The sequence below is a fragment of the Plectropomus leopardus genome, chromosome 20 (assembly GCF_008729295.1).
Source record: "Plectropomus leopardus isolate mb chromosome 20, YSFRI_Pleo_2.0, whole genome shotgun sequence".
NCBI classification, from domain to species: Eukaryota; Metazoa; Chordata; class Actinopteri; order Perciformes; family Serranidae; genus Plectropomus; species Plectropomus leopardus.
Genome location: NC_056482.1, coordinates 10,616,485 through 10,633,144, shown reverse-complemented (window position 1 = coordinate 10,633,144; position 16,660 = coordinate 10,616,485). Strand labels below are relative to the sequence as shown.

Genomic DNA, 16,660 nt, shown 5'->3' with positions numbered 1-16,660 from the left:
ACCGGGCATGTTTAGTTGACGGTCGCTCTGGATGTTAAAGCGATGTGCTCCAATGTCTTTGTGCTCAGACTTGGACCTGATGGAGTTTTCGGAACCTGACATCTTCAATTACTCCACGTTGTTGCTGAGTGAGAAAAGAGATGCGCTGTATGTGGGAGCCAGAGAAGCCATCTTTGAGCTCAGCAAGAAGAATGTGACAGTCAAAAACAATAAGGTACCAAAATGCAGATATTGTGGCCAAAAATTTGTGACGGTAAATATTTTTGTAAAATTTAAGTTATTTTTTTCATCTTTTTCTTTCATTTTAAGGTTCAGTGGACAGTTGCAGAAAATCCCATGGTGATGTGCACGCAAAAAGGCAAATCAAAAGAGGTTAGTTCAATAATGTAAATGTTATTTCATCCAACATAACACATATGGTCTCTCTTTCTAATAAAATGTCTATTTGTTTTAACTCATTGATTGTCGTGTTCCAGAGGGATTGTCTTAACTACATTCGAGTGCTCCAAGTCGTAGACGATGAGCGGCTGTATGTCTGCGGCACGCACGCCTTTCAACCTCAGTGTGACTACTTGGTGGGTCAGCGCTCAATCCCACAAATAAACATGTCCTCAGGCTCGCCAGTCATCACGGCAACCTTTAACTGAAACTGAACTCCTCTTTCAGAACCTCGCTGACTTCTCGTTGACCGGTCGACCTGAAGACGGGCGGGGGAAGTGCTCCTTTGACCCCTCACAAAGCTTTACTACTGTCATGGTTGGTGAGTGGAGGCCAGTTTAATGTCATTTCACAAAGAGCTCTTTTGGTTTTCAGCCCTGCAGTAAAATGCTAAATGTATAATCCCCAATAATCTCTTGTTTTTGAGGCAAAATGGACTCGCTGGACAATAAATTGCTTTTATTTTTGTTTTATTCCCTGTTTTTCTATCAGATGGAGCACTTTACTCAGGGACAGCTTATAACTTCTTAGGCAGTGAACCCATTATTTCCAGATACTCTCCCTCCCAGTCCCTGCTGCGGACAGAGTACTCCACATCGTGGCTCAATGGTGAGTTGGGACAACATGTGACAAGTGAACATCTTGAAATAATGTACATTAGTGCTGTGCCTGTTCGCCATGTGCCTGAGAGGAATTGCTTGGCCTGTGGTATCGTTGCTTGCAGCTTTCTAAAGAACCACTCATTCATATCAACTTCACACTCGACACTGCGCTTCCTTGGTCCTGAGCAACACACCTGCCATGACATAGTTGTGTCCCCTGGCATTGCTTGAAAATACACATCATTTGCTAACGGTTCGCTCTGGTACCAGGCTCTTTCAGAGGACAGTGAGGTCTTCATTTTGACAGTCAAATCACTGATGCTTGAAATGTTTAAGTTTGCCACAATGTAACAGTTACAATCTCTCGTCCTTTCTCTGTTCCTGAATGTTCTCTAACAAACAGCAGCAAGCGAGCGGTCTGTTAAGTGGTTTAACAGTTAAAAAGGGTCCCTTCACAATATACTACCCAACACTTTGTGTACATAACATACTACTAATAAATATATTCAAGAGGTTGCACTTTGCACAGCACTTTGTCGATACCTAAGCAATACAATCAAAATCCAGTCCTCTCTTTACAGTACAGTCCCTCCAGGATTTCACGGGCTGTTTTTCAGAATGTCGTGGCCTGAAATGCCTGATTTCGTGGCTTCTTTCCTAGAAATTTGAGATGCATTTTGCAATGTTTACTGCCATTTTTTGCAATAAAATTGCAGAAGAAAGTGAAAACATTTTAAAACTGGTTACCATGCTGTCTCAGATTAGGAGGAGGAGAATTATTTTATGATGGGGCTGGGGCGGCTGTTGCTGTGGTTGGAAGCAGTGCTGAAGTACAGACTGAACTGTGATTGTCCACATCAGTCTGATGGTGCTGTAGTGCTGCCTTCCTTGAAGGCATCCTACTGTGTTAGCATTTTATTCACATACACAAGTAAAACTACAGTGTGTAAATGTAAAAATATTAGTTTGCACCATGATGAGTGACTCTGATAACAGACACAGAGGTTTACAAAAAACGCAAATTCTCTCTGATGCTAACAAAACTGTTAGGAGTCCTTGGGCCGTCTTGATAGCAAAGAGCAGAATACAAACATTCAGTTAGCAGCTCCTCATTTTTATTTGGCACTGATGGTCATTTTCACCAATTGAAATGGCAAAACGCTGCAGACGGCAGGTCATATTAGCTCTCACTAATTCATGTGAACTCTATGAGTAACTTAAAATCAGGCCAAAATGAAATTGTTTAAATTGTTTATGAGGTCAAAGATAGTCAAGTGCGTAACACCACTGTATAACCTCTGATACATCATCTTCTAGGGCCACATCAGTTTCAGGAGTCAAATTCTCCAGTTAAACTTTCTTTCATATCACATAAATATTTGAAGCTTATACACTTAATATTTCTGAACCTTCGGACCTCCGGTAATTGGATCATGTGGCTCACGAGTTCTGTCAGATTAAGTAGTCTACAGCTCTCATTTCAGTGTGCCAGATATTTATTTAATCAACATTTGGGTAATTGTATGTGTCTGATCTGACTCTGTACCAGTGATTAATGGATTCGGATAAAGAAAATGTGATTAGGTCACCCCTGGTGTCTGTAGATTTAGTTCAAATAAGTTTCTTAAGATTTCTGTTGAATGACGTGTATTAGCCCCCTTTACAAGAGCAGATCAGTCATCCTCATCTTCCTCTCCTTCCTCTCTCCTCCTCTTTGCTTTCGTCGCAGAGCCCAGTTTTGTTTTCGCCGACGTGATCAGTGAAGGGAGAAACAGAGCGGATGGCGAGGACGATAAAATCTACTACTTCTTCACCGAGGTGTCAGTGGAGTATGAATTCTTTGGCAAGCTGCTCATCCCCAGGGTGGCGCGCGTCTGTAAGGTCAGAACACGTCACATACCATCTGTACATACCAGCAGCATCCTTCCTCAGCTCTCATCCACCTGCTGTCTGCGTGTGTGCACGCCTTTCTCCGTGTAGATCCCTCTTTCCCACTCCGAACATTAACTCGTATCACCTTTCCTGATCTAAGCTAAGCTCATATCATTATACAGATCAACATCAGTTGTTCAGTGAGTTATGATGACTAAAATTTGATTAATGAAACGTATCAATGATGAAACATCAGTGAAACCACTCGTTAGGACAAGCTTATTTCGCACAAACTCACCATACATTCTTTTTCACGTCTCCTTTTATCAGCGTAATTGATGAGCTTAGAAAATACAAACTGATTTAAAAAAAGTTCAAAAGTATCATTAAAGGGATGGGTTATTGCATATAACCATAAATATCAATATTTAATCATTTGCATTGCTTTAAAAAAAATCCACAAAATTACGGTGGCTGTCAGTTGTGTTTACATCTTAATTACAGTACAAAGAGTACTGTGTTTCACTGTCTTGTCAAACTGATGTTTAATTGTAGCGTCTTTTTAGGGGGACGTTAAAATTGGCAGGACAAAAAAAAGAAAAAACTGGCACAACTTACGGCTTAGAATGAAGGCGACTTGACCCTCATATGTCTGTCATTCCCTCTTCTCATTTCTTTTCCTTCGGCCTCTTTCTCTGCCTCTCCCCACAATGTGCTGATAAAGCTCTCGTCCACAGGGTGATCTCGGCGGGCAGCGCACTCTGCAGAAGAAATGGACGTCCTTCCTAAAAGCCAAACTGGTGTGCTCCATGCCTGAGCTCAACTTTGTTTTCAATGTAGTTCATGATGTCTTCATCCTGAAGGGGGCGGACTGGAGGGACACAGTCATCTACGGGGTCTTCACCTCCCAGTGGTGAGTGACTTGAAGATCTCGAGATGGGGATCAGTGGGGGTCAGAAAAGAAAAGAAGGGAGATATTTCATTATAACACGGGTCCGTAGATTCACTCGTCTTCCCTCCCCCACCTCTCCCATTTCCCATCATTCCCCTCGTCCCCCAGGGGTAACGTGGGCTTGTCAGCAGTGTGCGCTTACAACATGACAGCTGTAGAAGAGGTCTTCTCCAAGGGCAAGTACATGCAGAAGGCCACAGTGGAGCAGTCACACACCAAGTGGGTCCGATACAACGGCATGACTCCTTCTCCACGTCCTGGAGCAGTAAGCACCTTTAACACTGAGCTCAGTTTTGTGTACAAACTTTGTGTCATCCAGTCAGGTTTCATATGGTCATGAAATTCCAGGCCTGGTTTTCCAGGCCTGAAAGATGGTTTGGAATTACAGTATGTTTTGGAAAAGGTTTAAAAAATACATTGTTTTGGCTTTTGTTTGAATATTGTCATAAAAATCCCCAAACATTTCTAATGTTAAGGGAAGTAGGTTCCTTGTATCACTAATTTACAATTTAATGCTGCACTCACTGACCATTGAAACGTCACTAGTATCACTTGGTACATATAAACCAGAATGGTTTCAAGTCATCCCCAAAGCCGCAATACCTTTTGGGGGAAATAAAACATGTTGTCACAGCGGAAAGGGTAACAGGAAGATGCTAAAAAGCTGACGTGGAGCTGGTTAATCACAGCTCTCACACTAAGATTTTAGGCACAAATGATGCTGCTGACTTTTACTACTGATGGATTGCTAACATAAGCTGGTGTTGGAGACCAGCATTTGTTTAACAAGAAATGAATGCATACAAACTTTGAACTTGAATAGCTGTATTGAAATATAGGCCTACCTATTTTAAACTACTTCAGTAATGTCCTGGAAATGGGGTAAAATATTATGGACAAGTCATGGAAAGGGTTTGAAAATTGATCTGTAAAAATTGTGTGGGAACCCTGTGAAAAATATTTAATGTTTCCCGTCTACCTTTAGTGTATCAACAACCTGATGCGACAGCAGAACATCAGCAGCTCCCTCCACCTGCCAGACAAGACCCTCCAGTTTGTTAAGGACCACCCCCTGCTGGAGGACCCCGTCCTGCCCATCGGCAACGGGCCTCGCCTCATCACCAAAGATGTCAACTACACTCAGATCGTTGTGGAGCGGGTCCGTGCGCTCGATAGGAACATTTATGATGTCATCTTCACTGGAACAGGTAACAACACGTCCTTTATCAATCCAACTCATCTCTCTTTTAAAAGTTTTCCAAATAGATTTTAAAGCAGTCCCTGGAACATCTAAATAATCTGAAAATTGTATCAACCATACATCATTATAAGAACTTATTCAGTAATTTTTCTTGTAGTTACTCTAAATTGCTAGTTTTTTATTCATTTCTTTAATTACTATTTTTAGTCCATTAGTCTATTTGACAATATGTGAAGTAAAGGATGTCTTTAACTTTATTAAAAAAAAAATGGAAATTGATACTGTCATAAATAAGGTTGTCTTTATAAACTTTATTAACCACTGATGCTAATCGAAGTCATTGCTGATGCAGTATAATATTTATTTTATTCAGTACTTGTTGATGTATACAAATAAATTACTCTGCTTTAAGAAAAGAGTTGCCTGCGGCACAGCTTCTATAAAATGTTTTTTTTTTAATAATATAACAACGTAGAAAATATGTAAAGGTTCTGTAAATATTTAAACCCAAATGTTAAAAGTTGCCAAACTCTAAAAAAATTTAGAGGCTGCAAGTATTTATTTTCCAGTTCAAAATACTTGTAAACTTTTTAAAAAGCCACGTATCAGCACAAAAACATGGATATAAGAAATCTTGTTGATCTTCAGCCCTTATCCCCAAATTTAGTCGTTGCCACAGTACAAGGACAGCAATAGTACAGATAAATGTACAATAAAATAAAACTGAACTAAATATGGGATGAAAAAAATAGACACTGTGTCTACAAAATGATACAAATAAATAAATAAATAGATAGATTTAGAGCAAATAAGCCTGCATAAAGCACTTGTGATACATTGAGTGACGTCCAAAAAGCATGAAAAAGAAGGTAAGTGAAGAGAGAGCTGCTGCAACAGACCATCTATCACCTGGCAGTCGAGGGTTTGTTCACAACACTAATCAGTGACAGCTCGCATAGATAGAGAATAATGTGCTTAAACAAACAAGGAAAGCTGATACCAAAGGTAATTTCTGGCTGAATGATCAATGTTTCATTCGCATTCTCACCTCTCAGATAAGGGAGTCCTGCACAAGTCAGTGGTGTATGAAGGAGAAGTGCATATTGTGGAGGAGGTCCAGCTCCTGAAGAAGTCTGAGTCCATCAAGAACCTGCTGCTGTCATCTGAGGTCGGTGACTTTTCTGTAAAGGTTAAAACCCGTACAAAGAGACAGCTGCTCAGTTCGAAAATGCGTGTTGAGCTCAGCAGATAGATATTGCGCCTACACAGTGAGCTATGTGTTGGTACATTACACTCAGCTGCAAATAGATGCAAATGTTCAACTTTTGTTTAAACTGTTTAAAAGAGGTTGTAGTTTGCCGTGCTGTTGAATGGGGTGGCATTTTACAGAGAGGTGCGTGTTTGCATATTTATCTGATGTGCTCACTCAAGATAGGAAGTTACCAAGAAGATGGCGTGACTGTGAAAAAGCAAAACCAGCATTTTTCCCAATCAGATGAGACTGCAGGTTTATCTCCGCTGTGTGTGTTTTTTGGTTGTGTGGAGGTTGCTGCTTCTCCTGCTTTGGCACGTTTATGTGATCGACCCTGTGCTTCCACAGACACGCTCCCTGTATGCTGGTTCAGACTCGGGCGTAGTTCAGTCTCCCACCGCCTTCTGTGGCCGGTATCTGTCCTGCGCTGACTGCATCCTGGCGAGAGACCCGTACTGTGCCTGGGACCCTCACACTGCTGCCTGTGTCAATATCTTTGATGCTCCCAGCCAACGTCTTAGGTAACTCCCCATTAAGCCTTTCTCCACTCGTGCATAATTGCAGAGCCACCACGAAACATCTTTACTGATAGTCCATCCGGTTTGACCGGCTTTACTCTCTCAGTATCAGTACAGAGTGTGTGTGCAGATTTTAGATTGCCATGAAAATAACTCTTGTTTGTTTTTTCAGGAAGCTAATCCAGAACCTGAATGGCGACGCAGACAAGTGTCCTTCAGGTAGGGTGCAACATTCTCACGAAATAACAAAGAAGCTTTAAGGCATGGACAGTGAGAGCAAATTATGAGCATTATCAGTGCTTACTAGACACTAATTATGGTGTGTTTCAGAAAGAAAATATCATAGTTCTTTTATACCTCTGTGAATGTAAGCCACAAATGTTCAGCGTTCAATAATAAGCTGATTGGATCCCGGTGTCCAAAGGTCAAGGTCACTTCGACCTCACAAAACATTTTTTTGTCCATTACTCAAGAATTCATGCTCGTATTAAAAAAAAAAAATTGAGTCTGTCACTATTGCCAATTTTTAATTGTTTAGTTTATTTAATGTGGTTTAGTTTATAGTTTATATAGATGGTTGTACCAAATTTAGCAAGATGTTAATTTCCATCTGTAGTCAGGCAATTACCAGACTGACGCAATACATGCAGTTACAGTACAGAGCACATGAAAAGCAGATGGTCCACACAACAAAGGACAGTAGACACACACCTGACAGCACAAAACACAATGTGATACACACGATAACCACAAAAACCATTGTTAGCCATGTTTACCATTATCCTCAGCTGGACATGTTCACAGTAGGTTACAATCAACCTCTTAGGCCAAACTTAAACTGCCCCAAAGTCATTTTTTCCTCTCTGTTTTGCCTCGTAGCATCAGGTCTGTCTCTGAAGGACTATCAGCGTGTGACAGTGAAACCAGGGAGCTCTGCTGAGCTGCCGTGCCTGGTACACTCCAACCTAGCCCAGGTGATGTGGAAATACAATGGCTCCGCTCTCACTGAGGCCTCCCGCTTCCACCTCATAGGCGAAAACGCCCTCCTTATTTACAGCGTGGCTCCAGAGGATCAAGGTCACTATGAGTGCTGGTCCGTGGAATGGGCTCCCGCTGCGGGGAAGAACTTCAGCCGCCTCCTGGCTGGATACATCCTGACTCTGGATCTGCCGCCCAGAGCCCCTCAGCAGGCGGGCCACCACGCGACCACCACCCTCGGCAGCCAGGAGACATCTAGCACACACGCAGCTGAAGGTAATGGTAAGACAGACAGAGCCCTACTAACTTCGGCCCTCGCCCCTCCCAGCTTCACAGCCACAGTCCAATTCACCTCCCCACCCCAAACTGACTCATCACTAACCCCGCCGCCCAGCAGCACAATCAAGTTCCAACCAAAGCAGCGCCTCACCCCGAGCTCCAACGCCCCCCGCCCAGCCAGCCGGGACCCAGCGGCCGAGTACCTGCAGCACAACAACAGCACCGCCCTCCTCTCCCTCTTCCTCCTGTTTTTCCTCCTCTTCCTGGCCGCGCTGGCGTACAACTGCTACATGCAGTACCTTCCCGCTCCCTGCCTGCGGCTGCGAGCCGCTCTGTTGGGCAGTCACAAGAGCACCCATCAGCCCGAGTATCTGGCTTGTGAAGCAGGTCTAATGGAAGCATCTGCAACTGATAAAATTAACATGACGGAGCAACCGACGCAGAACGGAAGCCAAACCACTCAAAACCTGCGGGCACTCCGCGACACAGGGTACGAGACTGAGCCGGAGTGTGGCAACGGTGGGATCCCGTCTCACACTTTTGGAGGCGACAGCCCGTCCCAGGAGAAACCTTTTGATGTGGACTGTGAATCTCAGCCCATTCAGTTTGCAGATGCAGATGAGCCTTACTGCTAGCCAGACGCCTCTGATCTGCTTTGGTTTCTCTCTCTCAGCGTAGAGACTGTTTTACAGGGGGTCACGCTCTTGCTTCATTTTCCCATGACTCAAAGTGGTTTTCTCTATATGAAAGTATGTTCAGTGTACATGAAGTTTAATCGTCACAAAGCTTAAATCAGGCGTCCCACTCGCCTGTGAAGATTTATCTCCTGCTGTCTGATTTAGGGCTCATGATGATAAAGCAAAAAACGTCTTGACAGAAGCTGCACCCTCTCAGCTTAGTCCAGCAAGAAAAGCTATTTCTTAAATTCCAAATTGGAAACATTGTTTACCAAATTGGTAAGTTACCTTGATGTTTTCCAAATTGGAGTCATGTGTTTTTTGTACAGCCTGGGTGAATAATAATAATCTCTTGAAGCTTTTGCATTTTATTTCAAAGCAACGTGTAGGCTACAGAGTGCCCCAGGGATGACGCTAACCCGGGAGCTAATGTCACCCTGGTTCTCTCTTTTAAAAAGCCCATGGGATTTTTCCATTGGATTTTGGATCATTGCAGAAAATAAGCTCTGTGGTAAACGTTTATGATATTTACATGTTTTGTTCAGCAAGATAATCTTCACCAATAAAACCACTTTCAGGATTTTTTTAAAAGCCTAAATGCAGTCCCCAGAAGTAAAAAGCTAATGCTAGGCTAAATCAAATTACATTACGGTCGCATTGCCACCGCTGTGAGGCTGTACAGTTGTGTTCAGCGCGATGACGTTCTGTAGTCTCATTCAGCCACTTGTTAGCAACCACCTTTTTTAAGACATGTAAAAGCTTCGAAGTCCACAGTGGGAAATCTACTGAACAAAACGTGAAAGTCTCTTCATCTTGTGTGAACCACAAACCTCAATTAAGGCTTCTAACCAAAAACCCATTCAAAAAACCCATCGACTTTTAGAAGAAGCAACCAGAGGTGCTGACATGCTAACTCATCGCCAGGTTTTAGGACTCATTACTGGGGTTCTCTATTGGACATGGGTAAATGCTTCAACATTACAGTAATTTCTCAGGGAAGATTTGCTCAGTACGTTATAGCCTAGCTTTGTTGTGCAGTGTTGCCATCTGCAGCACCTGGTATGTGGGCCTTAATCTTACCCAGTGAGGCGGCGATGTGGGGTTTGAAGGTCAGGAAAACAAGCGGACAAGCGACGACTCGCATGATAGAAAAATGCTGTAATAAATCATTTTTGAGTCGTCTTCAATTGACAACGTTGAGTTTCTCTGTATTTTATTTTCCTTCCTGTGAAGTCAACATTCCTGCGTGGATACAACTCTGACGGTCCTGTGTATTAACCTTTACTAGTCATCTTCCTTTATGTCGTCTGTTAAATACATGTTCAGTATGACATGATGCTTGATAAATTCAATCATCAGTTCTTTTTCTAAAACAGCTCTGGAAACAATCTTTTTTTTAAATTCAGTTTTAGAGTATTATTATTTAAGATGAGTCACATTTGGTGTAATATCATTTTGTCTCTTGTGTAAGTGATCATCCTCATTTTTTAAAATTTTATTTATTGCAGCAGGTTTATTTTTTTAGATCCTAGCTCATTAGTTCCTTTTGTCTGTGTTGCATGTCGCCGCTTGTTTCCTATTTTCTTCAATACTCTTCTCCCATCACTCCTTTCCTCACAGCCTCTTCTCCTGTCGACACTTCATCCTCCCTGTCCTCCTCTGGAACTCCCTCTGCCCTCCCTTCCTCCTCTTCCTCCTCTCCTTCCACCTCTTCCTCCACCAAGCCCCACAGTGTGGAGGCGCGGGAGGCAGAGGTGAGACTGTTGCCTCCCCTGCTGAAGGACCAGGCCTGGGGGGTTCACGCCCAGGAGGCCTTCCTGCTCTTCTGCCTGGCCTTGGGTGAGTGCTGTCTGCGTCTCAGCTCCCGAACTGGAAATCTGTTCCTTTCGCTTTTTAACCCAGCTCATTCTCTCTCCTTTCTGCATGTTGCATGTTAACACTTCCCACACATTAACTAACTGTGAGTGTGTGTGTTTCTGGATTTGTTTAAAACAAGCCTGCTTTGCTTCAAAGTGTCTGACTCGTGGACAGCTGTCTCAGTTTTTAGGTGTCTTGTAAGATACCTTAATGAGTGACTGTTTCAAAAGATAAGATTCAGTATCAAACTGTCAACCTCTTACTGATCTCACAGTTCTCAATTCTATGTTAAGTACAGTTTTGTGTGTAGTATTATGTAACAGCGGTCTGACGTGAAACGTGTAAAATTTCGAAGTGGGTCCTTTTTATCCAGGGTGTTACTGTAGGCTCAAATGTCTTACATCTCAAAATTTTATCTGGATCATTTTTTGTGCCTGTAAACAAGTGTAAATATATCTGTATATATGGAAAAATACCATTTGAAGATGTACATAAATTTAGGGGACGTTTTGGGACTATTGCTCTTGGTAGGGAGGCTAAATAAATCTTGTCAAATGTTTTCAACCCTGGTTTGTTTTTTTAAATGTTCAACTTCAGTCATCAAGTTCTTTAAGCTATTGTTTTAATCCTTATTGGTGAGGATAACGGACAAAAGATTATGATCCTGTTGCATATACCAGAGGTGTGAATTTGAATCACATGACCTGGGACTCTAGTCTGACTTGACTCACAGATTTGATTGCTTTAGATTCGACCAAGTTGGAACCTCTGACTGAAAAATGTAAACGACACAAAGTGCCAAAAACTGCAATTTCTCTAATGGCCACTAGATGCTGGTTCTATAAGCGAGTCAATCCCCCATAGACACTGATGGGAAAATGCCCAAATCTACAACAGACATAAAATGTTTACAGCTTAATACAGAAAATTAATTTGGTCTCTAGCTAATTTCAACATTCATGACAACTATTGGGGTGTGAAATTTATATAACTCACCTGTTTACATTTTATCAAGGGTGAAAGGTGCACGTATTAAAGGGCAGGGCTACCTAAATGACAGGCTATTTGCAGATTGTGTCATCAGTTTCTCGGATAGATTCAGTCCTTGCTCATCCACAGCTCCAGTTTCTCGTCTAAATATGATCACTTGAGGCTCAAAACACCAAGATGGTGACTGATGAAATGCCAAACTTGAGGCATTAAAAGAAAGACCACAAATTAATGGGTAACATCACACAGTCCATTATTTTTCCACAGTCTATGGTCTTGACATAATAAAAAAAATACTTGAAATTCAACTTTATCATGACCCATGCTATGAAAATGCAATGTCAGGACTACTGTTTTTTATGAATAAGTTACTTTGCACTTGTTCTAACAAACTTGTTTTTAAAAAATTTAAAAAGCATTTGTGATTTTTGTACATTTTATATATTATTACTCTGTTAAAATCACAACATTTGATGAAGAGGGAATAACGACTTGTTTAGGACTCAACTCAAAGTTTAGGACTTGGGACTTTATTCGGTATTTGTCAGATTGACTTGGAATTTGAGACCTTCCTGTCTTTAGGCTTTATGCATACTTTTACACTGCATGTGTATTCAGTCACACCTCTAGTACTCATTCGAATACTTAAACTCCACAAACGGACCTTCCAAAGGCAAGTATTCCCATTCCATGTACAGTACCTATATGTTACCATCAGGGGGGTCAACATGAAGCCCTTTTCTGTCCCTCAGGTCCCAGTGATGTCCACATTCACTGGCTAATAAATGGGCACAGTCTGGACACCCCCATAATGGAGTACCGCCGGCCGCTGGGTCAGAGGGAGGTTCTAGTGAGCAGCTGGCTCCGAGAGGGGCCGCTAATCAAGGACGCCCGTTACCACTGTGTTGCTGAGGCCAGCACAGGAAATGCAATATCTGAGGTGGACCTTCACCTCACTATTGGAGGTATCAGGACGTGATGCGTGTGCGGTATGGGTGTGAAAATGTCCAGTGCTATTATATCTCCAAAAAGTGAGATGTATTGTGAGTAATGCATGTTTATAGTGCATGGGATTAGTTGTCAGTGATGCAATTATTTCCATAAAAGATGTCATTATTTGACAGATGAGGAGAGCATTCCATCCAGGGATTTGAACCAATGGAGAAGTGCGCTCACAGAGCACGAGCAGCTGCTAAAAAGATGGGAAAAGGCCTGGGTAGGTCTGGGTTCGTGCATGCGAGTGTTTTCTGGAAACCTCATAATAGTTACTGTGCAGTTGCCCGAGTCGACTTACATCATGTGAACCAGTTTTAACACGCTCTGTATGTTTGGCCTTAGGCGAGTGATTTGAATGCACTCTGCCACTTTGAGTTTTTATGCCTCTGTGCCAGCAACAGGTGTGGCCAGAGGCATCACATTTCGGGTTGTGCTTCCGTCCATCCATACATCCGTCCCATTCTTGTTAACGCGCTATCTCCAAAACACCTTCAGAGAATTTCTTTAAAACAAGCATCCTCTTGGACTTAAGGATGAACTGATGAGATCTTGGTGGTCATAGGTCAATGTTTAATGTCATTGTGACCTTGTTTGTCTCATTCTTGTGAACCAGATATCTACTGAACACCATGAGGGAATTACTTCAAATTTGGCACAAATGTTTAAGTAGACGCATGGATGAGCTGATCATAGTCGAGGTCACTGTGACCTTGCGTTTGAATGAAATATCGGAATGTTGCAGTGAAGAGGTTTTCTCAAATTTGGCACAAATGTTCACTTGGACTCAAGAATGAACTGATTAGAATCTGGTGGTCAAAGGTCAAGGTCAGGGTGATGCCACACAATGTGTTTTTGGCCATAATTGGCTTTTATTGGCTATTAGAACCACCCTGAAAATCCAGGTTTATTGGGGTAAAAAAATAGGCACATAAAATTTAAGCAAGCTGATTGATGTTCAGTATAATACATTGTTTAGAGTTTAGCAAATGATTATTTACAGTGTTTCCCACAGTCTGAATAAAGAGTTTGACAAGGTTTGAGAAAAGTAAAACACACTTTTTTAAAACTAAAATACTACCTGCTCCTGCAGCTTTTTTTTTTTTTGTGTTAATTTCATGACATTTTACCACATTTTTCGTTCAACATGATCTATTAACCACATTCAGCTAATTGTGTTACAGATAACTAAAGATTACTAATGTCTTGACTTATTTTACTGAAGTATTAGATTTCTTATTGGGAGAGAGTCATTAGATCTATCAAACTACGGTAGATTTTCATTTTCTGTAGAAATAAAATAGTTCCTACATGAAACTGCTCGCAACAAGGTCTGTGGACAATCTTGAGTAACCAGGTCATGATTTCTGGAGAGAAACAATGCTATTACGTTTTTTTGTGTTATATTTTTTGAGCAACATGAGCCCAGTGCCACCTATAGTTCCATTATAGACAGACATCTACGGTCGATATCGCCAACACTTTTTTATTTTGGGGTAAACTGTCCCTTAAACTTAATCCTGTTATTCTGTCTGCATACCATCATAATAATTCGAATTAGAAGTAAAATCTGAGATGTGGCCACAGACGCCGATGTAAGAAGTACACTAGTTTCTCATTGCTTTTGTGCACTTAGTAAGTTTTTAGTTCATTATAGATCAAACCTTGAATATATTAGGCCTCCTTTCTCGTCTGCTTGTACAGTACAGCTCTGTTTTTCCCTCTGCAGGAAAGCTGTGATGGCCACTGAGCTCTGTGAAGACGTCATGAGCTTCACTCGTGTTGGCTGAATCTGGTTGTAAACATGGTCGTCAGCCCACACCTTTCGACACTGAAACTATCATAAACAGATTGAAGACGATGTCTCGGTGTCACTTCTTAAGGAGGCGTTTGATGGAGCATGCAGCAAAGAATACACAGCACCTGCCTTCTGCAGGGGGGGCTCACCTGGCTGTGATGACGGTGTTGGGGCTCCTGCCAAAACTGACGAGGACATGAAGGTCATTGGTCTGAGGACGTGTGGGGCTGCCCTTCCTCCAAATATGCATTTATTTCTATTTTTACTGATGAAAATGACCATCCTGAAAGCAGTGCTTGTATGGAACAATAAAACTGATGTTATATGAGGAGCGCTGATCTGTATTTGCAAGTGATGCAACATCTGTTTCCTGTTTGGTTTATTTGACAAACGTCTCAGATGTTTGCACCGTCTTCCAACGCCTCAGTACAGTCCCTCAAAGCAGTTTGACATTTTACTTGACATTATCCTCATTACTCATCGGGCATTTGTTTCCCTCCAGAGAGTCCGATCATATACACAGGATTTCACATGCAGAAATGGAGTAGGTTTCTGTGGGAGGTAGAGTTCTCTTCCACCACAATATACCCCCAATGTTCAACAATAAACAAGATTATATCACAAGAAGTAAAATACCCCGGAAACCAAAATGCCATCGTTGGCACAGGTAGAACTGTTGCAGTCTGTACCTTACTGCTTTCTGTCTGCAGTTACTTTTTATTAAAACTGTTATTATCTTTTTTTGCCTTTGATGCACAAATAAATGGAGTTCGTTTTATCTGTTGATTAACCCATTGAACCTGGAGCAATATCAGTTTCCTTGTGCTGATTTCAGATGTCTTTCACAAGTACTTAAACCTTTGAACCTCAAGCAAATTTGTGTGATTTTTTTTAAAAACATGGGGAAAGGTAGTGAGAAATTTGGTAACAAAAGTTGTTACACAAGATGAAATCAGTAGATTTAGTCGATTGTTTTTAAAAAGCTATAGGAGAAAAAAAGAAAAAAAGCTTGTAAAAAATATGATCATAATGATTAATATTATGTTTTAAAACTACTTTATTTTTTAAATGATTTTTCCAGGTAATTTCTATGTTTGCTTTTTTTAAATTTAATTTTTTTTTAACCTTTTTTTTTGGAGTATTTTTTCAGTCATTGCCCATTGCCTTCTTCCTTTGTTTTTGAAAGAAATGAAACCAAAGTGCTCAGGTTTCAAAGGTTGAAATGAAGCATGTTTATCACTTTTTATATCAGAGGATGGATTAAATATTCATAGACTTGTTTCAGCCATTTATTAACAGGTTATTACTCTGGTGGGGTCAAAACTAGAGTGGTACGTTGACAGCCTTTTCCACAGGAACACTTTCTACCATCTGAATTATTAACTGACCTCAACCACTCATTTCTCCTTGAAAGCCAGTTTTGACATTTGCGGGGGAAACAATAATGTCTTTAATTGAAAATTTATTTCCTTTCTGGATGTAAGTTGTGAACCTTATCTGATGCTCATGCCTCAGAGACTTATAGACAAACGGCTGTTTAATATTCTATTTACATTCATTCATATTCATTTATTATATTCATTTAATACAACGAGGGATAATCAGAAAAGGCTCAATCTTATGTTCAGTATAAGACATTTAATATATGACAAAAACAAACAAAATCAGCTGAGGAAAAAATGTTTATAGGGGAGATTTATGTAGCTCAACATTGCACTACAATGCTTTATTTCTCATGGCTCCATCTACCACAACTGGAGCCATAGCGCCCTCGTGTGACCAAGCAAAGGAGCACAAGCAGAAAAGGAAAAAAATCAAACAAACATGAAAATAGTTCTTTGTTGATCAAATAGGTCATGACTCAAGGTATCTAGACAAGCCTTCAATCAGACAGGCAATCATTAATTTGTTGCTAATTGATGGGTCATTTCTTGTCAAATTGCTCCCATGTTTTTGAAAGAAATTAAAGGGTTCATTAAAGGGCCAAATTGATCTTTTCAGCAGTCCAGGTTTGTTCCAGCGGATGTGCATCGCTCTTTAACGGAGGTGAGGCGGTTAACCGGACCTACATTTGTCAAACCGAAATTCATCCTCTAAATCTTTTCTTTTGTAAACCCGAAACGTGCCGACTGAAAACCTGAAAACACGTCCGATAAAGCATACAAACCATTTCTGGTGTGACGGCTTCTTCTACTCATTGTGGTGTGCTAAGCCATAATGGTAAAGTGCTCATTACTGCACCCTGAGGGCGGG

The 16,660-nt window shown here is 41.2% G+C and overlaps 1 protein-coding gene across 4 annotated transcripts in view; it reads left to right on the top strand.

Annotated features, from left to right (window-relative positions):
- Positions 1 to 14,735, top strand: part of sema4d (sema domain, immunoglobulin domain (Ig), transmembrane domain (TM) and short cytoplasmic domain, (semaphorin) 4D) — a 51,549-nt gene extending 36,814 nt beyond the window's left edge. For 3 of the 4 annotated variants that reach the window (XM_042509029.1, XM_042509030.1, XM_042509032.1), the window contains 13 exons: positions 69 to 214; positions 310 to 372; positions 477 to 575; positions 667 to 760; positions 931 to 1,047; positions 2,770 to 2,921; positions 3,650 to 3,825; positions 3,973 to 4,129; positions 4,850 to 5,072; positions 6,121 to 6,233; positions 6,666 to 6,838; positions 7,008 to 7,054; positions 7,715 to 9,276. In XM_042509029.1, the coding sequence (XP_042364963.1) occupies positions 69 to 214; positions 310 to 372; positions 477 to 575; positions 667 to 760; positions 931 to 1,047; positions 2,770 to 2,921; positions 3,650 to 3,825; positions 3,973 to 4,129; positions 4,850 to 5,072; positions 6,121 to 6,233; positions 6,666 to 6,838; positions 7,008 to 7,054; positions 7,715 to 8,727 (2,573 nt within the window). In that variant the 3' untranslated portion in view covers positions 8,728 to 9,276. Of the gene's footprint in view, positions 1 to 68; positions 215 to 309; positions 373 to 476; positions 576 to 666; positions 761 to 930; positions 1,048 to 2,769; positions 2,922 to 3,649; positions 3,826 to 3,972; positions 4,130 to 4,849; positions 5,073 to 6,120; positions 6,234 to 6,665; positions 6,839 to 7,007; positions 7,055 to 7,714; positions 9,277 to 10,389; positions 10,609 to 12,368; positions 12,582 to 12,740; positions 12,833 to 14,338 lie in introns of those variants that run through there. The other variant, XM_042509033.1, reaches the window with a different exon arrangement.
- The last annotated feature ends 1,925 nt before the right edge of the window (positions 14,736 to 16,660 follow it).